The sequence below is a fragment of the Nematolebias whitei genome, chromosome 1, assembly GCF_014905685.2.
Source record: "Nematolebias whitei isolate Nwh7 chromosome 1, NemWhi1, whole genome shotgun sequence".
Lineage (NCBI taxonomy): Eukaryota > Metazoa > Chordata > Actinopteri > Cyprinodontiformes > Rivulidae > Nematolebias > Nematolebias whitei.
Window position 1 is genome coordinate 59,719,677 of NC_056498.1, and position 24,626 is coordinate 59,744,302.

General features: G+C 41.7%; 1 protein-coding gene across 1 annotated transcript in view; it reads left to right on the forward strand.

Annotated features, from left to right (window-relative positions):
- pcnx2 (pecanex 2) overlaps nt 1–23,002 on the forward strand; it is a 43,814-nt gene extending 20,812 nt beyond the window's left edge. The window contains exons 18-40 of the mRNA XM_037679678.1: nt 275–366; nt 449–558; nt 662–779; nt 2,075–2,167; nt 2,262–2,412; nt 2,911–3,052; nt 3,144–3,321; nt 3,977–4,085; nt 4,177–4,306; nt 6,150–6,208; nt 6,856–7,071; nt 7,157–7,410; nt 7,478–7,711; nt 9,290–9,393; nt 10,793–10,937; nt 11,012–11,242; nt 12,622–12,779; nt 12,875–12,991; nt 17,921–18,102; nt 19,170–19,336; nt 19,413–19,487; nt 19,574–19,750; nt 22,697–23,002. Of these exons, the coding sequence (XP_037535606.1) occupies nt 275–366; nt 449–558; nt 662–779; nt 2,075–2,167; nt 2,262–2,412; nt 2,911–3,052; nt 3,144–3,321; nt 3,977–4,085; nt 4,177–4,306; nt 6,150–6,208; nt 6,856–7,071; nt 7,157–7,410; nt 7,478–7,711; nt 9,290–9,393; nt 10,793–10,937; nt 11,012–11,242; nt 12,622–12,779; nt 12,875–12,991; nt 17,921–18,102; nt 19,170–19,336; nt 19,413–19,487; nt 19,574–19,750; nt 22,697–22,864 (3,410 nt within the window). The 3' untranslated portion in view covers nt 22,865–23,002. The remainder of the gene's footprint in view (nt 1–274; nt 367–448; nt 559–661; nt 780–2,074; nt 2,168–2,261; nt 2,413–2,910; nt 3,053–3,143; nt 3,322–3,976; nt 4,086–4,176; nt 4,307–6,149; nt 6,209–6,855; nt 7,072–7,156; nt 7,411–7,477; nt 7,712–9,289; nt 9,394–10,792; nt 10,938–11,011; nt 11,243–12,621; nt 12,780–12,874; nt 12,992–17,920; nt 18,103–19,169; nt 19,337–19,412; nt 19,488–19,573; nt 19,751–22,696) is intronic.
- Nucleotides 23,003–24,626: the final 1,624 nt, after the last annotated feature.

Genomic DNA, 24,626 nt, shown 5'->3' on the forward strand with positions numbered 1-24,626 from the left:
ACTGGTGCACAAATTTAAAATAGTTTATACATGTGGTTGATTTAGGGATGAAACAACAACAGCTAAACGATGGGGATGGAAACGCTCGTTAATCCAAAACCATTCTGTATCAAAACCTTTATGAGCATTAGTCTCTGATCCAACATGGACAGTCCCATATTTCACACCCATGTAAGCCCTGATGTACAAATGTTGTCAACAGTCAGTCAGCGACTCTTAGCTTGCTACTGTTTCTCTTGACTGACTGAATTTTATTTTCCAACGTGTATCTCAGCTGCTACGAGCCTCATCTCTGCCATCTACAGCATCCTCCGCAGCCTCATTGCTCTGTCTCTGCTGTACGGGTTCTGCTTCGGAGCTCTCAAGGTAAGAAACAATAACAACAAAGGACAGCTCTGCTAGTGCAGATACAATGATCCCTGGTGTGTGTTTGTGTGTGTGACCACAGGAGCCATGGGATGAGCAGCACACCCCTGCTCTGTTCTCGGGTTTTTGTGGCCTTTTAGTCGTGTTCTCCTATCACCTCAGTCGACAGAGCAGCGACCCGTCTGTGCTGCTGTGAGTTGCTCCTCTGAATATTTCAACGTAAAAACTTTTGTTGTTGTTGTTGTTATTTTCTCATGTGTTTTGTGAGAAACAAACCTGCTTCATTTGATTACAGATCACTGATCAAGTCAAAGATCATGCCTGCGCTAGTGGAGAGCGAAGAAGACGAGGAGGAGGAGCGGGAGGATGCAGAGATCAAAGACCCGTTGCCTGAGAAACTGCAGAACTCCATGGTAATTCTGGATTAAGACCTTTAAATGAACGAAAGATGCGTTGTGATGATTTAGTTTTAGTTTTGTACAGTCGTGTTGCAGGAAGACGAAAGCGCACTCCCAGTGTGCGCTCATGAAACGATCCAGCCCAGAAAAACATTAACTCATGTCAGCTCACGATAATTACACTCAGGCAATCAGCGCTCATAATCTCTGTGAGCCTGGGAGCAAGCAGACCTCAGTAGATGTTCTGATGAGAGTGAGATAAAGCAACAAATCTGCTGCTGATTATTACATGTGCTAACAGAGAATTGTGCAAAACAAACCTCTCATACCCTGTTAGAGTATTAGTATTACTATACTGTAAAGGCTCCCACATACTCGGGAGTACTTCACTCCGCAGAGGTCCGCGTGTACCCGGTTAGACTCAACGCAGACTCGAAGTGGATGCCCGCAAGCCATGTCCGCGCAAAGATCCATTTTTACGACAGCGTATGCGTACTCGGTGTCACACAGTCAACTGCCTGGTGACAGAGTGTTTTGTATTCATTCAGCCTTTATTTATACAGGTTAATCCCATTGAGCCTCGGGGACTCATTAACAAGAGAGACCTGGTATGCGACACCAATTATTAAATCGCCCTTCTTCATCCCTGATCTGGTCTAATGGCCTTTTGTTTTTGTTTTTGCCAAGAGGCAAGCGATCTCTTCCTCCTTGTCCATTGATGCCATAACTGAAATTGTGAGAAATTAAGGAATGTGTCATGAGAGAATTAAAATCAGGCCTGGCGTGGCTGCGGGAGGGTCTGGAGATTTCCCGGTGACACTGTCTGATGTGTGGGCTGCAGGGCCAGCGCTCGCTCACTGTTTTTTCTTTTTATTAACAACATATAAACACAGAACACTGCTGCTCCTGGGCTGCCAGCTGCCTCTACCCAGGGCCACCGGCAGCTCTCGCTTTTTTTTTTTGGCGACTTGTCAATCAATCCATTAGGTGTGTCAGCAAATGACCAATCGGTAACCTCAATTTGTCCCGAAGGTAAACGCCCCTTGTCTGCAGAGCTGGGCTGCAGCTCGCTCGAGTATGAAGGCTCAACCGTCTGTGGACAGTGCACGCAGTGTCCACGCAGCTCACGGAGTGCACGCAGTACGCCCGAGTATGTGGGAGCCTTAAGAATATTAATAAGTAGTGTGACCTTTACTTGGGTTGCTTTATCTGGAGGATCAACAAAAATAGGAAACAATAATTACACAGCAGAGTGAGCCTGAGAACTGACATGGATTATGAGTAATTGCAGCTCTTCCTGAAACCTGCAGAAGGAGATTCTGCTGTCAGATGTTATCGTGTGCTCTGTTGCCTACATCCTGACATTCGCCATCACGGCGAGCACCGTGTTCCTCTCCCTGAAGGTCTGAGTCTCACTTGTTTCCCAGTTTTCCTCACCTCCAAACTCAAATGTTTTGTCGACTCCTTTTTCATTCTCATTTTCCGACCTCTTTGCAGCCTTTTGTGACCATCGTGCTGTATGCTCTGGCTGGGACGGTGGGCTTTGTAACCCACTACCTAATCCCCCAGCTGCGGAAGCACCACCCGTGGTTGTGGGTCTCGCATCCGGTTCTCAAGACCAAAGAGTACTACCAGTTCGAACCCAGAGGTTTGCATCCCTGGTGCATGATAAGAGTTTAAAGAAACAGGAATTGCATTCAGTGACTACTTTTGTTAATGCAGATGCTGCTTTCTCTTTCACACTTAAACAAATGGTTTTGTATACATTCATAGCAAATTTTCCCATAAATCTTCCCAAATTGGTTGACCTGTTGAGGGTAAACCATTTACCATATTTTTTGGACTATAAGGCGCACCGGATTATAAGGCACAATAAGCAAAACAAAACAGTCAGATAAGTCAAACTTTATTCAACTCATTTACAAAAACCACATAAAATCAGTTCAAGGTCAGTAAGCACAACAAGAATTAATACATCAGACGCACCTGATTATAAGGCTCTCTGTCAATTTTTTGAGAAAATTAAAGAATTTTAAGTGCATATTTTAGTCCGAAAAATATGGTGCTTTCTCTGGACAGACCTTCAGCATGACTTTAATCAAAAGCTGTCCGAGTTTCAGAACCTTTCATCTCGATTGTGCTACAGAGGATGCAGTGCTCATGTGGTTCGAGCGTCTGTACGTGGGGCTCCTGTGCTTTGAGAAGTACGTGGTGTACCCCGCCATCGTGCTCAGTGCCCTTACCAATGACGGTTTCGCCCTCAGTCATCGCAAGCGGCTGGGAATCCAGTGAGCGGACACACGCTGTCGTTAAAATCACACATCAGGCCTGCGGACAGTTCACGCTCAACACGCCTGTTTTTGTGTGTGCTGCTCCCAGTTGTGACGTTCTGCTGACGACGATCGCCGGCCTGAAACTCCTGCGCTCGTCCTTCTGCGATCCGAGCTTCCAGTTCCTCACTCTTCTCTTCACGCTCATCTTTTTCTACTTTGACTGTCCGCATGCCTCCGAGAGCTTCCTGCTGGACTTCTTTGTCATGTCTATCGTCTTCCACAAGGTACAGTAAATCAAACCATACCACCTTCCATGGTGGAGTTTTAAACCAACATGCTCCGGAAGTGTTAAATTATAATATTAAATAACTTTTGCAAGTCTTAAAATTAGATAAAAGTTAAAAACTTTAGCATTAACTCATAGATTCTGCCATGTTTGTCTTTTAGCAAAATATAATATGCAGTGCAGGACAGATTTTAATGAAACTCTCAGAAATTAATCATTGGATGTACATGTATAACTGATTAACTTCTGTAGTCAGTCTGATTCAAGATGGATGCCACAGCTAAATGACATTACCAAACAAATAAACAGCTATAATGCAGTCATTTTTATAGATAATAAGCTGAAATTTGGTGTGGTAGTAGCTGAAACTGATGCCTAGCACATAATCTGAGAGCTAAGAGATGATGTTCATTATAGACATTGGCGTGCCACATAAGGGGACATGTTCCTTCAAGAAATACAAGTTTTTTAATTACATACATTTTCTTTATGTATATATATATATATATATATATATATATATATATATATATATATATAATGACACTGTGTCACATCATGTGTTGTTTATCTGGACTTAAATTTGAGAATTGATGAGAACATGTTTATTACAACAATATGAACTGAAAAAGTGTGTTTTCACTTTCTTCCAGATGCGCGAGCTGCTGCTAAAACTCCACTTCATCCTGGTTTACATTGCTCCCTGGCAGATCGCCTGGGGCAGCGCCTTCCATGCCTTCGCTCAGCCGTTCACCGTGCCTCGTATCCTTTCTCCGAGACCCCCTCGGCAGGCCGAGCGGGCGCATGAAGACGCGTCAGCTGCGGTTCTTTTCCTTGACCGATGCGTTTCCAGATTCAGCCATGTTGCTGCTGCAGACCCTGATCACCACCGTCTTCTACACTCCGCTGGCTCCCTTCCTCGGGAGTGCCATCTTCATTTCCTCTTATCCACGGCCAATCAAGTTCTGGGAACGAAACTACAAGTAAGAACTTTTACTGAGAGGAGGGGGAGTTTGGGGCCGGTTTCTCCAAACATAAAACATTTTGTGTCACGTTTCTGCCCCACTGCAATAGTTTTGTCTTCGTGTTTTGTTTTTATTCGTCTGCTCATGTTCAAGCTCTGCTCCTTCACTCTATGCCATGCCCCCTTTGCTCCTCCACAATAATCAGCCTTCATCTCACGCACCTTTTCTGCTCTCTATTTAAGCCTCAAGTTTTCTCTCCCTAGTTGCCAGAATATTCTGAAAAGAACCAGGATTTTGGATTCAAAATGAGCTAGACAACGAGAGTATGAAAACAAAAGAAAAAACACATTTTATTTATTTTGCAGCTCCAGGAGAGAGTCACCTGTCAAAGTCTGCAGGAATTACATCACTGGTAGTGGAGCAGAGCAACTGTAGAGGACGTAGGATTGGGCTGAGCATAGTTAGAAGGGGCGTCCAGAAGCAAGGTCCAGTATAACAAGCAGGGGTCAGGCACAGGGGGTCAGAGATCCAAATCCAAAGCCTATATGTGATCCGTGAGACATGGGCGTGATGGAGGACAGCAGAGTCGGTACTGTGGTCAGAGAGAGGAATCCAAAACAAGCAGGGAGCAGGCAAGATGATGAATCCGAGAGGCAGAGGTGAGGTCAAAACAAGGCAAGGTAAACAAGGCTGCTGCATGAAACAGGAATGGCTTGATATTAGGGACCATAAGGGGTTTAATAATCTGGCAGGGAAAGAGTGTGAGCATGACATTTAAATAGTGAGGAACACAGATGTATTGAATCAGGGCTGATGAGCTGAAAGTGCAGAGGGGGGCGTGGATGAGAGGCAGAGCATGACAGGGCAGAAATATGACATGAGGGGCTGTGAGTGAGGCAGGGGACAGAGGATGTGATCATGACACGAAGTGTGACAGGAGCAGATGAGAAACATGACAGACAGCATGAAGGGAGGGGCAGAAACATGACATTTTGTCTCAACTGTGGGAACAAACAGACAAAATCCTTCTAATTATTCAACAAATTTACTTATTAAATGATGCAATAAAAAGACTAACTTTGTCAGACAGCATTTTTAAATCTATTTCATTTTGTTGCAGAAAGTGATACATATGTTTTCTAAAATATTGACTGAGTCCTATTGAATATTTTGAGGAAATCATATCAATAACCTACTTGTTCACTAATAGTTGAAGGCTAAAAATACTTTGTAGTTTCTTATAATCTAATATGTGTTTGAGTAGATTAAAAAAATAAATTTTTACAGGATATCATGATAGCATTTACACTGTAGCGTGCATTTGCAATTTTTGTAATTAGGAATGTTAGAATATGAAAAATTGGACTTTTTTGTGGGATTTATTTTAACACTCATCAAACTTAACGTTATTAAATTCAATGTTCTGTGAATTCCTCCCACATTTACCAAATATAAAAGTGCCGCTCCCTTTCTGCTTATTGAAGCGATCCAAAAATACTTCTGCAGCTTTGTTGTGTAAACTAGCTCAGGATTATATTTAGAGCTGAAGTGGAATTTATGATTTTAAATATAACTCACAGCAAGTCCTGATTTGTTTAGTTTAAGGTGGGTCTGTATTGTTGCTTTAATTCAATAAATTTTATAAAGGTGATATAAAGATGAATAAGATGCAGATATTATAATAATTTTTTTCTTCTTTCTGCACCCTTTTCATTCAATGTTTTTATTTTCGTTATGATGATTTTTTTTCCTTTTAAATGAATGAATACGTGAATTAATAAAATAATAAAAATAAAAAATAAAAATTAGTGGAGAATTTTCCGACACGTTTTTGTTCGTTTTTGTCTCCTGATCTTTGTAGCACAAAACGCATCGACAACTCCAACAGCAGACTGGTGTCCCAGGTGGACAAGGAGACAGGTTTGTCCTCTCAAACTATATTAACTTAATCTAAGTACTGCAGATTATTTTATTTCTGTCCTCAGAGACAAATGGAAGCCCAATCCCACTGATCTGAACCCCTCCCACAAAAAGCTTATTGCTAGAATCTCTTAGTCCTCTGTGAATAGTAAGCGGCCATCAGGGCACTAACGATCGGTCGTTAGGCTGATGGTCCTCTTTTATCACGTGATCAGCTAGTTTTGACTGTCACCATCAAACTGGGTGACCCACTATAAGAAGGTGCCATTTATAAGACTGAGTTTATTGCAGCTCCTCTGAATGAAGAAGTATTCTGGATAAAAGACGAAACATTTCAACAAGAAGAATCCTTCCAGAGGACCTGACTTTACTTTGTTAGATCCCATATTATGATTTCACATTTTAGAAGTATGGCTTGGCATCTCATAAATGAGATCATATCCCGTAATTATGAGAAGCCAAGTCCTAATTTTGTGATATACTCTCTTAATTATGACTTGGAAATGCTTTTTCCTTTGAGTGGCTTCCATTGTATGTTTCTAAAAATAATAAATTCCTCTGAATCTTTTCCCTAAACCAACATATCCACTTGAAGTGTTTGTTGTTTAGTCACTGAAAACATCATTTTCTTCTCTTTGCTCTGCCAGGTTGTGACGATAACAACCTCAACTCCATCTTTTACGAGTATCTGACCCGCTCACTGCAGCATTCGCTGTGTGGCGACCTCATGCTGGGTCGATGGGGAAACTACAGCGCCGGCGACTGTTTCATTCTGGCTTCAGACTACCTCAACGCCCTCGTGCACCTCATCGAGATCGGCAACGGCCTTGTCACCTTCCAGCTGAGGGGCCTGGAGTTCAGAGGTGCACTTAGACCATCGTGTTGTTTTTATGTTGAATGATTGACGAGGCAGCTCAGTTTCTGCTCACCTCCATGTGTCCGCCTCAGGCACTTATTGTCAGCAGCGGGAGGTGGAAGCCATCACAGAAGGAGTGGAGGAGGACGACGGGTGCTGCTGCTGCGAGCCGGGTCACCTGCCTCACATGCTGTCATGCAACGCTGCTTTCAACCTGCGCTGGCTGGCCTGGGAGGTGATGGCCACCAAGTACCTGCTGGAGGGTTACAGTATCAGCGAGAACAACGCCGCCACCATGCTGCAAGTGTACGACCTTCGGAAGCTGCTCATCACCTACTACCTGAAGGTAGGAGCGCTTTTTTAGTATGAAGCACCCAGAAACGGACGTGTTCTGACCGAGTGTGGGCTTTCAGAGTATCATCTACTTCCTGGTCCACTCCCCTAAACTGTGCACCTGGCTCAAAGATGCTGCCGTACAGGAGGCGCTGCAGGCCTACACCAAGTGGCACCACATCGAGCGCGACCCTCAGGTCTTCAGTGCGAAGATCGATGAAGACTACGTGCACTGCCTGCAGGGGGTGACCCGCGCCAGCTTCTGTAACGTCTACTTGGAGTGGATCCAGTACTGCTCTGGGAAGATGGAGACGGTACAGTATATCACCTGAGGACCAGTCTTTATACTTATATAGCCTGTACAGAAACGAGCCAGATGTAAAAGTTTAACTACAGAAATTGCATTTTTGCATTTCCAGCAAAAATGCAGCGTGAATGCTTATTGCAGACAAACTTGCTGAGAAACAGCTGAAATTAGCTTAAAAAAATCATACTGAAATGTAGCTGAAATGGAAAAACAAGCCAAAATTAGCAGAAGCAGAAAGAACACATTTGCTAAAATAGGTTTAAATATGCAGAAATTAGCAGAATAATTAGGAAAGTAGCTAAAAAATGCTGAAATTAGCAATAAATAAATAAACAGTTGAAAAGTAGCAGAAATAGCAGGAAGAAACTTATCAGAAGGAAATGGAGAGAGTTCATTTTCGTTGAATTAGACTGAAAAAAGTTGAAATTATTGCAAAAACTCTGGAATTGGCTGAAAAAGCTAAAATTAGCATAAAACAGCTACATAGTAACTGAAATAACTGCAACTAGTAGAAATAGGCTGAAAGGAGAATAAACAAGCTGACATTAGCAGAAACAAGTTAATTAGGCTGAAAGTAGAAGAAATTAGTACAAAACACTGAAAGTAGCTAAAAAAATGCTGAAAAGGTAGAACAAGCTTAAACTACCTGAAGGAAGCTGAAAGTACACGTATTTGCTCAATGTGGCTTAAGCACAGAAATAAGCACAAAGAAGTGGATATTATCTGAAAAAAGCTGAAATTAGCAACAAACAAAAAAGCATCTAAAAAGTAGCTAATAAAGCATAAAGAAGCTTAAATTACAAAACCACAAGGAAGTGGAGAGAGCACATTTTTGCTGAATTAGGTGGAAAAATGTTTACATGAGTGCAAATAATGTGGAATTAGCAGAAAAAGCTACAATTAGCATAAAATTTGCTAAATATTAGCTGCAACAGCAGAAAAAGCTGAAGCTTGGATAAATAAGCTGAAAGGAGCATAACAAGCTGAAATTAGCAGAAAAAAGTTAGAAGAAGCACAAAAATGTTGTAGTTAGCAGAAAGAATCTGAAAAGAGCACAAAACAGCTGAAATTAGCTGAAAGTAGCTGAAAAAAGTTTAAATTTGCACAAGGCAGCTGAAAGAAGCTGAACCTGAATAAAATGTGAAAGGAGCAGTAAAAGGTTGTAAACAGATCTAAAGATTTGAAGGATTTAAATGAGCTCAATTTATTTTCTATGAGAAAAAAAGTGGCAGAAAATGTTAAATGTTTCAAAAGGCTAAAATTGCACCAATACCAAGTCATAGCACCCTTCTCCTGAACGGTCTGAACGAGGCGATATATAATTTGTTGAAATAGCACAAACATTGCGCAACAAGAAAGATGCTGAAAAATGTACAGAAGAAAAATGGATCTGTGTGAATGCTTCATAAACATTCACACTATAATGCTCTGTCTCTGCCTTTAACGATTTATTCAGTACAAGATAAGAAAAACAAACGACGAATGATAGAAACACATTTTGTCTCTATAAATCAATTGCTGGAGAAAACATGTTGGCCCACATCCGTGCGTCTTCATGTTTTGGTTTGTTTTTGTGACCGTCCAGCCTGTGGACAGCGATGAAGACTCCGCACTGGTGACCCTGTCCTACGCTCTCTCTGTCCTGGGGAGGAGATCCCTCGGCACGGCGTCTCACAACATGTCCAACAGGTGAACGAGAGAGTGCAGATGTGTTCCGCTCTGCAGTGTAATAAGATACGTCTGGTGTTTTTCTGTTTGAAAATCTTTGTATGTTTGTTTGTTCTCTAAGTAGGCATCAAAACATTCTGTTTATTTAGGACATTAAACTTATGACTGTTGGTATTTCTAACATTTTTACTATTGAATAGCTTACCTTTCTTTACATTTTTTACATAAAAAATTCATTGTGATCTGTTTAAATCCTTAAAAAAAATTGTGAGGACTTGCTTCCTCTTTAGCTTTTAACAATTATTTTGATAGTTGAAGCTCTATAGCTGCTGTTATGCTAATTGTATTTTTTATTTGGTGCTGTTTTGATAACTTTAGGTGTTGGCAACATTTCTGTAGGTTTTAGCTTTATAGCTAATGTTCTAATTATATTAGCCTTCAGCTACCGTTTTAGCTTTTTGGTACCTTGTTGCTAATTTTAGCTATTTGCTGCTGTTTTGTTGGTTTTCACAATTATGTCCGGTTTAATTAATACTACATTTTAGCTACTGTTTTGCTAATTTGACCTGGTAACTATTTATTTGCTAATCATAGTTTCGGTTTTGCTTCTTTTAGTCTTATTATTATTATTATTTTTTTACTGTTTTGATAATTTCAGTACTTGTTATTTTTGCTTTTTTTGTTGTTGTTTTTGCTATTAATTTGATGTTTTTAGCATTCAGCTGTTTTGCTAATTTTGTTTTCGAGCTAGTATTTTGGCAACATGAGCATTTATTGTATTGTTTTAACATTATCAATTCAGCTTCAGCTTCTTCCATCAGTTATTAGACTGAAATGGACAGAAATTAATGAAGTTTGAATCAGAACAGCTTACTTTTTCTGATTTTCACATTCGTCTGCAGTAAACTGAGAGTGTCTAAATCAGCTAAAGTAAATTCTATCTTGAGAAAAACTTTATGTAGTTCATATCTGAGAAAATAAACCTTCAGATTTTGGTGTAAATTATGTAAGTGAATCCTAAAAATAGACAAAAGCTCACAAACATGTTAAATCAGTTTGTGATGAGTTGATTAGGTCCAATTTTATTTTAATATTATAATTTTTATCTTGTTTAAATTTACTTCTAATATAAAAAAATATTGCTCCTCAATTATGTACAATAATTTGAAAGTAACTTGTGTGTTGACAAGTGAAACATTGTTTTTAGTTTTACTTTTAGCTGCAGTTGCAAGATCCTACCAGGAGAGGGCGCCTTCATCAAACCCTAAAACATCAATTTTCAAATAAGACTTTTGTCCCTGCAGTGAAACTGCTTAGTTTTTTTTTTTTCATGTAGTTTAATTTTAAAATGTGCTTCACAAATGTTGCATTTCCTGTCTTATTTCTCTTTCTCCCACAAACCCTGTCCTGCACCGTGAAGCCTGGAATCCTTTCTGTATGGGTTCAACACCCTGTTTAAAGGTGACTTCCGCATCACCACAAAAGATGAATGGGTGTTCACTGACCTGGACCTTCTGCAGAAAGTGGTGGCTCCTGCGGTCAGAATGAGCCTCAAGCTGCATCAGGTAAACCTGACAGCAGTAATTTGGCTGTGGTCCAGATGTCTGAAGAGCTTCATGATGTTCGGTCTGCCCTGCAGGATCACTTCACGTGTCTAGAGGAGACCGAGGAGGCGTGCATCCTGTATGAAGCCATCACAAACTACCGCAGCAGCCTGGTAATCTGCCATGAAAGTGACCCCGCCTGGCGTAAGGCCGTGCTGTCCAGCCGCGACACGCTGCTCACCCTCAGACACATGATCGATGACGGCACGGACGAGTACAAGATCATCATGTTGTACAAACGCCACCTCAGCTTCAAGGTCATCAAGGTAAAACATGGAGGGGTTTGTGTACGCGAGAAGAAGTTCAGTTTGTAGGCTGCAGCTTTTTGTGCAGAAGCACAGGGTGAAGGATGCCACAACAGCTGAACGTTCCTCCTGTGGTTCAGTTTGGATAATGGCCTTTAGGGTCAGTTTAGGTTTAGGTTGGATGATTTAACTCAAGTGTTATTCTACACCTCATCATCACAGAGTCTCTGCTTTCAAGTAAATCACATTCTGTATATATGCAAGCTTTAAAGCTCATGAGATGCAACAATGAAGTGATACAGAAAAGCTTTTGCAGGGCTCCATACAGAGAATGTTACTTTTCTAAAGTTTAGTTGTAATTTGATACAGTGGCGGTTCTAGAATTGAACCTTAAGGGAGGCTCAGCCCTTAATGATGCCCTGCTAGGGCCTTTCAGATAATATCAAATCCTTCTGCTCCTTAAAGGGATAGTCTGGTCAGTTTAAAGAGATGTTCTGTCAAATAGTTATCAGTAGTTAGTATCTTATCAATCATAGAGCACATGTGGAAGAAGAAGCACAATACTTTGTTCAAGCTAGGCTAACGGCTAGCCAAAAGAGGACCAAGTTGGTACGAAAGAACATTTCATAAGCTGCTATAAAGCATATGCTATAAATGCTGTCCCTGTGATGGACTGGAGACCTGTCCAGGGTGTCCCCTCTCTCGCACAGTGACTGCTGGAAATGGGCACCAGTGACCCCCCGTGACCCAAAAAGGAAGAAGTGGAAAAAAAAAAAGATAATAGATGGATGTATGTTTCCTTAACTGAACAATGCCTGTGTTGCTATGAAATATAAATGTGTAACTAGCACAATTAGATTAGCCTCTAGCCTGGATGAAGACTTTTGCCTTTTTCCCAGTACTGATGACACAGCTTATAAAGTAACTGTTGATAACTACTTGATAGACAAATGACCAAACAAATACTTACTAGTACTCTCAGATCATAAGATTTAAATAGTTCACCGTTAGAACATACATTTTACTTCCTTTTGTAATAGTTTTTTTAAAAAGTTTTTTGTAGCTTCAGTCTGGTATCAGCAGCAGCTTCGACGGCCCTGTATAGGGTCGGCCCGACACGGGAATTGGGGGTTCTTAATAATCTTCCTTTTTTTTCAGGAAGCAGCAGCTTAAATAAATTGAAAGTCTGAACCCTCATGTTTGTCTTGTGCCCTCCTTTAATATGTTGTGCCCTTGGTGGACGTAACACAAGCACAAATATTACGCTTATATCTAACATGGTTGAGTCAGGTCCTCTGGACGGATTCTTCTTCTTCTTGTTTCATCCAACAACCTGCTGTCATTTCCACACTTTCAAATTTTCCTCCATCTTGCTTACCTTCTGGACCTCCTCTCTGCAGATCAATAAGGAGTGTGTGCGCGGTCTGTGGGCGGGTCAGCAGCAGGAGCTGGTGTTTTTACGGAACCGAAACCCAGAACGTGGCAGCATCCAGAACTCAAAGCAAGCCCTGAGGAACATGGTGAACTCGTCCTGCGACCAGCCGCTGGGATACCCCATGTATGTTTCAGTCTCGGCTCTGCTGCCACGTTGTGAAAGTCAGATGGACGAGCCTAATTTTCTGTTCAACAATCCTACACATCCTTTTTGTTTAGGTATGTGTCACCACTGACGACGTCGTACGCAGGAACGCACCGTACGCTCCGCAGCATCGGAGGAGGCGCTTTAAGCCTGGATGCCATTCGTTCCTGGCTCTGCTCTAAATGGCTTCGGTCAGTATATATTTCCCCCCTTCATGAGGTCTGGCCATTCCCGCCTGCCAAGCTCAGCCTTCTCTGAACTTCTCCCTGTCACTGGGTCCCACAGCCACCGCAGCCTTCCTCGTAAGCAGAAAACCCAGGGAACAGAATGTATTTATTTTGGTCAGGAGTTCAACCAGCTGTCTGAGGATCTCTGAGTAAGAGGCTCTGGATAAAAGGATCACTTGAATTGATTTTGGCACAGACAACATGCACATGCACATGCACATGCACACCAAGGACTTTCCAGACACCTTGTGAACTTAATCTAATTTTAATGACTTAGACAAAAGAATTCACAGGAGATAGTTTCACTTGTGGAAAAACAAACAACAGTTTCTAACTCAGCGGCATTCAAGTGTATGTTGCAGCCAACACACTATTACACTTTGTGCTAAAGATGTGTTGTGCTGTTGTTGTGTTGCTGTTGTGTTGTGGTGCTGTTGTGTTGCTGTGTTGCTGTATTGTTGTGCTGTTGTGTTGCTGTATTGTTGTGTTGTGGTGTTGTTGTGATGCTGTATTGTTGTGTTGTTGTATTGTTGTGTTGTGGTGTTGTTGTGTTGTTGTGTTGTGGTGTTGTTGTGTTGCTGTGTTGCTGTATTGTTGTGTTGTGGTGTTGTTGTGTTGCTGTATTGCTGTGTTGTTGTGCTGCTGTGTTGTTGTGTTGTGGTGTTGTTGTGTTGCTGTGTTGTGGTGTTGTTGTGTTGCTGTGCAGCATTTTCCTGCAACGTTCAACATTTTTCAGTGAATCCATCTGTTTCCCAGTGGATTGCTTTCAGTGCAGAGGTCACTGAGAAAACTGGTTCAGGGTCCAACATTCAGACTCTGTGTGAGCTGACAGACCTCAGAGGCAAAAATACTACTAAAAACTACTGCTGCTACTACTACTACAACTATTACTACGACTGCTATTACTACTACTATTACTACGACTGCTACTACAATTACTGCTACTACTACGACTATTACTACTACAACTATTACTACTACTATTACTACGACTGCTACTACAATTATTACTGCTGCTGCTACTGCAACTATTACTACTACAACACACTACTATAACTGTTACTACTACTATTACTATGGTTGCTACTACAATTACTACTGCTGCTACTACTACTACAACTATTATTACGACTGCTACTACAATTACTACTGCTGTAGGTACTACTACAACTATTACTACTACAACTATTACTACTACTATTACTATGACTTCTACTACATTTACTACTGTTGCTACTACAGAGCTGCTGCCTCTCAGCGAGCAGGTCCCTGGTTCAAATCCTGGTCCGGGGGCCTTTCTGGGTGGAGTTTTCATGTTCGCTCCGTGCATGTGTGGGTTTTCTCCGTGTAGTCCGGTTTCCTCCCACAGACCAAAAACATGCATGTTAGGCTAATTGGTAACTCTAAACTGTCCCTAGGTGTGAGTGAGAGAGTGAATGGTTGTTTGTCTCATATTTCTCTGTGTCCCTGTGATGGACTTGCGACCTGTCCAGGGTGTCCCTCGCACAGTGATTGCTGGACATGGGCACTGGCGACCCCCGTGACCCAGGATGGAAGAAGCGGGTAAAAGATAATGGATGGATGGATGCTACTACTACAAATATTACTATGACTGCTACTACAATTACTACTGCTGCTAAAACTACAGCTATTACAACTACAACTGTTACTACTGCAGCTGCTACTACTCAGTATTTGATTGATGTATCTACAACTGCTACTATTGTTGCTACTACTATTATTTCTACTGATGCTTCACCAACAACAATCATCGCCGCTGCCAGCATCAATCATTTCAGAAAGTGCAAGTTACAAATTAAATATATTCCTTACACATAAAGTGAAATATTTCAAGTCTTTATTTCTTGTCATTTTAAAATATTGAACCTCTTCACCATATCCTAATGTTCTGAGACACTGAGTTTTGATTTTTCATTTTTGTGAGCCATAATCATCAAAATTACAAGAAATAAAGACTTGAATTAGTTCACTTTATGTGCAATGAATCTATTTAATTTATGATTTTCAGAAACGACTGACCAAAAGAACTGAACTTTTTTTACGATATTCAATTTTTTTGTTGTTGCACCTCTAATAGGGGCAATTTCTACAAAAACAGCAAACATCAGTGTTGACCTAATTTTGTCTTTCTGAACCATTTTCTAAAGCTTTCGTCATAACAAGATGCATAACAGTTGTGATAACACAGATTACATTAGCAGCATGATGCTGTCATTCAGCTGGTTGTGATCTTGAAGGGCTCTGGCTCCCTGAAGGCTGACTGAGTGCTTCTCTGACGATTCATGGAGAGGGACTTCACTGGCAACTTAATACAGTTTTAAATACATGTGCAGGGGCAGAGGGAGAGCAGGCTTTCCACCATTCAAGCAACGTTACTTTCTAGCCTCTTTTTGGGCGTGCTCACCCCTAAATTTTAACTCTTTAATTCTCCATCCATCCATCCATTATCTTTACCCGTTTATTCCATTTTGGGTCACGGGGGTCGCTGGTGCCCATGTCCAGCAATCACTGTGCGAGGGGCGGGGTACACCCTGGACGGGTCGCAAGTCCATCACAGGGCCACATAGAGACAAACGAGACAAACAAACATTCACTCTCTCACTCACACCTAGGGACAATTTAGAGTTACCAATCAGCCTAACATGCATGTTTTTGGACTGTGGGAGGAAACCGGAGCACCCGGAGAAAACCCACACATGCACGGAGAGAACATGCAAACTCCACCCAGAAAGGCCCCTGGACCGGGGTTTGAACCAGGGACCTGCTCGCTGAGAGGCAGCAGCTCTACCAGTTGCGCCACCGTGCTGCCTCTTTAATTCTCTTTAATTTTAATTTTAACTTTAAAAATAAATGTTTTTTTTTCCTTGGTTCTGGGTTTGGGTTTTGGATCCTGTTTATTGCATTAATGATTCAATGCACCAAAATAAACAAATTTAAAAGGTAACAGATCATTGTAATACTTAGTTTATTTCCATAATGACTTTAATCGCTGGATGTCCGGCACCTGAGCTGTTGGCTTTCAGAAACTGTGCCCCCCTGAGCAGTTTAGTTGAATAGTCCTGCTTTACAGGGTGGAATACAGTTTATTCCATTTCCAAAACCTAAACTGAGTCTGGAAAAATGTAAAAGCCCCGTGGCCGACCTCATGAGCAGCTGAATACAACAGTGATAAACAGGAAGTACCGCATGTTCATCTGTACGAAGGGAACTGCAGGTACGCTTAATGGTTAAATTAAAGGTTAATGCTTAAAGCTAGCAGTGCTTTGTTTTGTGTGTTTTTAAATGTAGATACCATATTTTCCGGCATATAAGTCGCTCCGGAGTATAAGTCGCATCAGTCCAAAAAAGCATCATGAAGAGGAAAAAAACATAAATAAGTCGCATTTATTATGCGTCACCGCTGACCCGTCACGTTTATTAAATGGTCAAAACAGCTTCATTTCACCTGGGTGGCACGCACCATCCATCCATCCGTCCGTCCGTCCATCCGTCCGTCGTCCATCCATCCATGCCGGAGCCGCCATCTCTCCAGCATTCTTCTGCCTGCACCAGCTGAGTGAAGCGAGCTTGCACGGGAGGACTCGCTGCTGCCGTTCTTAGAAATTTAACATGATTAACACTTAAGAACAATTATTTGTTTGCTCGACATTATAGCAAAGGTGTGTCTCAGTTTAACTTTTCCTTAATAAATGCACTTTAATGGTCAAAACAGTGTCATTTCGCCTGGGCGGTGCAGCGCCATCTAACCATCCATCACGGCTGGAGCCACGAGCTCTCCAGTATTCCTAGGCCTGCACCAGCTGAGTGAAGCGAGTGTGCACGGGAGGACTCGCTGTTGCAGTTCTTAAAAATTTAAAGCACCAGTCAAAAATCATGTTATGAATATGGAAAGCAAAGTCGCTTCAGCATATAAGTCATAGGATTGACAAATCTATGCAACAAACTAAGACTTATACGCCGGAAAATATGGTATATCTATTTTGCAACTTCTGGTTGCATAAGTTTAGTCTTTCTTATCATCAGTTAACAATAAACTGATTTTGTACAAAGCATTTATTAGGTTGTGTAATGTAAAGCAGAGCGCTACGTCTGTAGCAACTTAGCTAGCGTGTGTCTATATTGCACGCCACTAGCTTAGCGCTACTTCTTGTTGTGCCACTAACCATAAAATAATTATTGAATTAAGTGTTTACTTATGGAGGTAAACGTAGATGTTTAAAAACCCATTAAAATACACCAGAATGCAGGAAATGGCATCTACTTTATTAAAATTTTTCTGGGGGAGGACCCCCAAACACCACACACACACACACACACACACACACATTATGAATGCTTATGACACCAATGGCCACCAGGTTGTTCAAGCCAAGAGCTATTATCAGCAATGGGGGCTAAGCACCCCTAAAGGTCAGATTCTAGAATCGACCCTGCTTACTTACTTATATCTACTTCTTTTTGTTTCTTTGACTCTGCATTTACAAACATAAATCCGCTGAAAGTTGTGGCTGTGCAGTTCTCTGTTAGGATTCTTAAGGAATAAATTGTCATTTTAGATTAGATTAGGCTTGTAATCTTGTTCTATTCACCTTGACTGTTGCCTTTCATTGACAAACAGTGAAGAAGCTAAGGAGCTGGGCTGTGCCTCTTCAGTCAGAACACATTTAACTACATTAAGAGGACGCTGGCACGGTTGCAGAACGTCTCTCACACTCAACCAGATGGGCCAGTCAAGGCTTGCTAAATTTTTGATGCCTTTTTGCATCTGTGGCACCGATGTGGACATGAATAAATAAATCTGAGCCCTGTGTGTGTGTGTGTGTGTGTGTGTGTGTGTGTGTGTGTGTGTGTGTGCGTGCGTGTGTGATGCAGGGTGCGTAAAGACAACCTGACCAGCTGTAACAACAGTGGCACCAACATGGAGGATGTGGACTGCGGCGCTGCCGGTTCATCCTCGTTGAGCCACAACCGCCAGTCGTCTGTCACGTCCAACAGCCTGAGCCTTTACCAGAACCGGGCCAGGACGACACACAGCCACAGACACCACAACACAGGTGCACGACACAAGCGCACACTTGTTTTTGTTTTCTCTTGCAGAAAATGACCAGCGGGGTGTCGAACTGAGCTACGCCGAGCCAAAAGTCAGATTTTATACTATCATCCGGTTCTTTTTGATCGCCATGGTAACACAGGCTTATAGCAGCTAAACATTTTAGTTAACTGTCAGAGAAGCTTGTCTCTCACTAAACTGTTAAAGAAACGGCATTTTCAAGAAAGAAAAAAAGGTTCCAAAAAGTCTCAAAACGCTTGTGAGTGTTCTCGTTTTTCTTCTCACGTGTCTCATGTTGCAGGAAACATGAACAAACTCAGGAAATTTGCTAAATACATTTTTGACATTTTGTGACTAAATCGTGACCAGAGAACATTTCCACATCCTTTGCCTGAATGTCACAATCCCTTCAGTTACAAAAAGGTTCAGTTCAGTGTGATTCCAAGTGAAAATTGGTGTTTTCTTGCAACTTTGTGCCAGCGTGTCCAAGAGAAATTAACTTGGTTGTTTAAAGTTTCACATCTTTCTGTCCTGACCCAAACTGCTGTTGTAAGACTATTCTCATTTATTACAAGTTATTATGAAACATATTGTTTGAAGAATATTTCTCTACTGCTCCAAATGTGCTGTTAACATTGTTATTTCTTCGCTCTCCGTGAAAAAGCTTTTCTTTGCTGCTTTATTTGTTGGATTTTTCTATTGTGAGCAGAAAATAATCGAATGCCGCCTGAAACATCTCTCTTTATGCGAACGTGCACGAAGACTAAAGCAGAAAACCTGAGTTAAAGTAACATCAGAATCATCGCCGTAGAGCTCCTTCATAGAGTAACTGGGGTGTTTTTTGGAAGGTGATCCCATGAAAAGTTGTACTACAAATAATAACAGGATCTTTGTATTCTTGTTAGATGAACACGAGTTCAGACTGCTGTGCTGTAAAATATTTAATCTGAAAGCAAATTTCCAACATGGAGTCCTATTTTTTAGTCAAAATATCTTCATGTCTTGTTTTTATTTTTATTTTTTGGACAACACATAAAAAAATAGTCTAATAATAGTTTTTGATGTCTTTAGGAAGGAGAGAGTATCGCAGCCGGTCAGTGCAGCCTCAGAGTCAGCGCCCCCCCGTCACCAGCCAATCGGGTCCCATCCTGGACTCAGGCTCCAACCATGGACTTGTCCAACGTCTGTCCAACAGCCAGCTGTCCTTTAACACTTCCATAGCCTCTATATTCTCTCAGGTATAGATTTGTTTTTAGCAGCATATGAATTGGAAGATGAGTCTTAATTGTAGAGAAACTCTCTTTTTGTCTTCAGGTCCCTCGTCTCTCAGGAGCAGGAGGGATCAGCTCGCAGCTCCAGGCAGCGCAGCATCAGCAGCGCTCCAGTCAGGTGAGATCTTCGTCCACATCTATCAACTCTCCACCCACAAACGTATCAGCTTACACTGCCCCCCCCCCCCGCCCCCTCTTCTCTAGGTTTCCTCCTCTTCTTCCACCCTCAGCCTTCTGTTTGGGAAGCGCAGTTTCTCCAGCGGCCTGGTTATCTCCGGGCTGTCCGCTGCAGAGGGGGGAAACACCACCGACACACAGTCCTCGTCCAGTGTCAACATCGCCATGGGACCCTCGCACAGGTCCGGCAGCAGAGCCACGCAGGTAGGGCACAGGTCAACAGTCACTTTCATCCAGGTCAGGGGTCTGCAACCTTTACGATCACAGGAGACATTTCTACCCTTTCGTTCGCAAAATTAAACGTGTCCAGAGCAGCAAAACCTGCTACAATCGTCATCAACTGGTGGCCCATGGGGGCTTTTCTGGCCAGTAGGCCTGAAATTATAAAACTAAAAACATCCAATGATTGTTAACATTTATTGATATTTTTATATTTTGAGACAAAAGTAAAAACTGGATTCCATCCATCCATCCATCCATCATCCATCCATCCATCCATCCATCCATTTATTCATCCATCATCTTTACTCGCTTTATCGTTTTCGAGTTGCAGGGGGGTCACTGGTGCCGATATTCAAGTCGCAAGTCTATCACAGAAGACTGGATTCTTGTAAAGAAAAAAAAGATATTATTTTGCCAATATTTTAAAAACTAAATGAATTGTGCAGGCTTATGTGGGGTTTTTTTTGGAGGAAATGAGTGTCCTACTTTGAAGAAATAAAGTTAAAGGAAGTAGAATTTACTCTGGATAAGTAGCCACACATTTGCAAAGGAAATGACAGGAAAACTGATAAAACTGAAATTACTGTGCACAAACATTGTAAATGCATGCACTTTTACATGGAGATTTTTTTAAAAACTGCCTTCAGCTGTCGTTTGTCTTTTGTTATTTCATTCCGCAGGGAAAATTCCTTTACGACCTCCATTTGTCTCTCTTCTCCTCCCCCCACCTTATGACAATAACGTTAGCACAAAGCAGCGTACTTGAGTTGGCATATAAAATACACCTCTGACAGGCTGACCTTGGTGTTGTGCTAAAAGATAAGGTGCAGGAGTTGCTGCATTGTGCTCCTTTATTTATACAGGTTAATCCCATTGAGTCTCGGGGGCTCATGTACAAGAGAGACCTGATTTTAACAAAGAGTGATGACAACAGTGGACAATAATAAAAAGCATGCAAACTGAGAAGAACAAATAAAAATAATGGTATTAAAAAAAAACTAAACAAAAACGTCTGTAAAGCGATGTAGAAAACTAAAAACAGGAACATGTCTGCATTGGTTTTTCCCAGGAACTTAACAGATGTTTGAAGCCACTTAGAGAGGTCAAGGTCGAGAGCTTCATGACTTTTTGCAAGATATTCCAGGAAACAGTAGCGGAGTAGGAGAAGGCCCTTTTGCCTAGTTCAGTCCGAACTGAGGGAACACTGCATGTAATAATGTCCTGAGAGCGCACGCTGTAGCTGCACTCACGCAGAGAAATGTAGGAGGAGATGTATGAAGGCAGCAGACCGAGAAGTGATTTAAAGATGAAAATGTACCAGCGAAAGAGTCTGCGTGAAGTTAATGATGCCCAGTTAACCAGTGAATACAGGGTGCAGTGGTGAGTACGGTAGTTACAGCCAGTTATGAATCTTAGTGCACCATGATAGACAGTGTCCAACCTCTGCAGAGTGCTTGTAGGAGCGTTCATGTAAATAATGTTACTGAGATGTGAATCAACCAAGATACCCAAATATTTGTAGGAATTGTTAGTTATCTTACTTTATCATGCTGAGACCCCTGGTATTGTCTGCACAGAGACGGACTACTTTGTAGTTATGGCCTGGTTCTGTACAGATGAGATGGGATCAGCTGCTCTGAGTGAGCTTCCCAGGGTCAACACCCGATAAGGAGTCATTTTTTATTTTGCTGGCTTCTATCAAGTAGATAGATTTGCACTGTCACCCCACTTTTCACCATCAGAAACAGATAAGACCAATGACATCACACATAGTCACCCCACTGATACTCTGATAGGCTGTGCCTATCCGGGATGTGGGGGAGGAGCCAAGGGCCCATATAAGCAAGGGTGTTCTGTTACACAGGGCCTTCCGGGTTAAGATGAGTTGGACGGACGCCTCAGCGCTGAACCTGTAACTTTTTCCTGCCATTAAACTGGTAAACTGAAATTATATCTCAATTTATTTGAGTTATAGTGAGTTTCCTCTCCATCTGGGAATAAAGAACCAGACGCTGGAGGTGGGGAGTTGGACCGGTTTCAGGGAGGGACCTAGTCTGGATTCCACAGAATCGACAAACTCAATAGGAGCACCATTCAAGGATAAAATTGAAGGAAGAACTGCTGGGATCGACTTCCTGTTTGAAAACAACATTCTTTTTTTTTTTTTTTGGTGTTTAGGACAAGTTTGAGACTGAACAAATCTGACTGGATGTTGTCAAAAGTGGATTGCAAAAGCTGGAAAACCTTAGCAACTGTTTTAGCTCGACAATAAACAACTGTATCATCAGCATAGAAATGTAAGGATGCATCAGGGATGGTCTGACCTACATTACCTATGTAGATTTTGAAGGGGGTGGGACCTAAGACTGAGCCTTGAGGTACACTGTTGTTAATCTTTGTTAAATGAATAAGGTTATGATCATTTCTGAAAAATGAACTGTAATCATAAGATACTGCGGCTTAGTTGTATAACAACGGCATTCAAAGCAACATCTAATATATTAAATTACCACCCAAACGTATTTTCTAATTTATCTTCTTTTTAATGACTTGCATACAAACCTCTCATGTACTTCAAATGAATGTTTTTGGAGTTATATACAGGTAGTAAAACATCCCATTTTAATTTTTTTCATGGATTAAACAGACACAAAGTGACACGTTAAGTGGTTAGGAGCTCTGCGCCGCCATCCTTTTGACAAAACTAACAAACTTTGACCTTATTTTCCAGAATAGGATACAGATGTTGGCACAATTTTGATTAAAAAAGATTTTATGTCAGGAAAAAAAATGCAGTTTTGTTTAAATGCCACTACATCCCCATTCATTTCTTCAAAGGATGCTTTCAAGTCTTAAAACTTCATACATAAAAAACCCATTTGTGTACTTGTGTCAAACATCCTCACCCCATTTCCTTTCCCTTCTCAGTGGACATCAGAGCCATATGAGAGTATCGACGCCTCCAATTCCAACGCTGCCACCACTGTAAGAGACAGTGCTCTGTCCAACAATCAAGGCATGAGCCAGGGATTAGACGAGACCCAGGAGGACTCTGCGCCGACGGCTCCAGAGCCATCTGATCAAAAGACTGCCTGAGAAAGATGAAAACACAGATATTTACAAGAGTGCCCATTTTCAGAGAGGACTGCCTGAAAAAAAAAATACGCGTACATTCAGAGGATTGTATGAGAGAGAGCACCCATGCACACAAACCTGCCTTCTCCCTCGTCCTCAGCATGTGGTCTCATCTTGTCTGAATGTAAAGCTGAAAAATACTTTGATCCTGTTGATCAAATAAATACATTTTTGAATGAAATTGCTTTTTTTTTCTTTGATTAAATGTTTATTTCTTACCTGTGTCAGGAGGGAATATGAATATCTTCTTGTTATTTTCAGGCAATAAATGGTCACTGCCCTGTAGGAGATTCACATGGATGGGGTTAGCTAATCTGCAGAAATGAATAAATAGGTTAAAAACTCTTTTAGATAACCCTTCATTGTTTGAAGGGTACTAATGCACGGAGTTCTCTTTTCCAGAATGACTCTTATGTTCTTAAACCAACATGTGATTCCTTTTTGCCTTTAAGACAAATAATGAAAGGAGAAACACTGTTTAGACCTGCTACTACACTGAACAAAAATATAAACGCAACACTTTTGTTTTTGCTCCCATTTTTCATGAGCTGAACTTAAAGATCTAAGACTTTTACTATGAACACAACAGGCCCTTTTCTCTCAAATATTGTTCACAAATTTGTGTAAATCTGTTAGTGAGCACCTCTCCTTTGCTGAGATAATCCATCCACCTCACAGGTGTGTCTTAGGCTGACCAAAATAAAAGGTCACCCTAAAATGTGCAGTTTTATCACAGCACAATGCCACATGGCGTAAGTTTTGTGGGAGTGTGCAGTAGGCATGTCCACCTGCATGTGAACTGAATGTTCATTTCTTTACCATAAGACGTCTCCAAAGGGGTTTCAGAAAATTCGGCAGTACATCCAACCAGCTTCACAACTGCAGACCACATGTAACTACACCAGCCGAGGACCTCCACATCCATTATCTTCACCTCCAAGATTGTCTGAGATCAGCCACCTGGACAGCTGCTGCAACAATCGGTTTGCATAACCAACTAATTTCAGCACAAACTCTCAGAAACCATCTCAGGGAAGGTCATCTGCATGATTGTTGTTCTAATCAGGGTCTTCACCTGACTGCAGTTCATCGTTGGAACTGACTTGAGTGGGCAAATTACTCACATTCGATAGCATGTTGGGAGAGGTGTTCTCTTCATGGAGAAATCCCAGTTTTCACTGTACGGGGCAGATGGCAGACAACAGTATGAGGTTGAATGGGTGAGCGATTTGCTGATGTCAATGTTGTGAATTGAGTTGCCCATGTTGCAGTTGGGGTTATGGTATGTGCAGGCATAGATTATGGACAAAAAAACGGGTGCATTTTACTGATGGAATTTTGAATGCACAGTGATACAGTGACGAGATCCTGAGGCCCATTGTTGTGCCATTCATCCATGACCATCACCTCATGTTGCAGCAGGATAATGCACGACCCCATGTTGCAAGGATGATCTGTACACAATTCCTGGAAGCTGAAAATGTCCATTCTTGCATGACCAGCATACTCACAGGACATGTCACCCATTGAACGTTTGGGATGCTCTGGATCGGTATATAAGACAGTGTGTTCCAGTTCTTGACAATATCCAGCAATTCTGTACATCCACTGAAGAGGAGTGGACCAACACTCCACAAGCAACAACCTGATCAACTCTGTGAAGGAGATGCGTTGCACTGAATAAGGCAAATGGTGGTCACACCAGATACCAACTGGTTTTCTG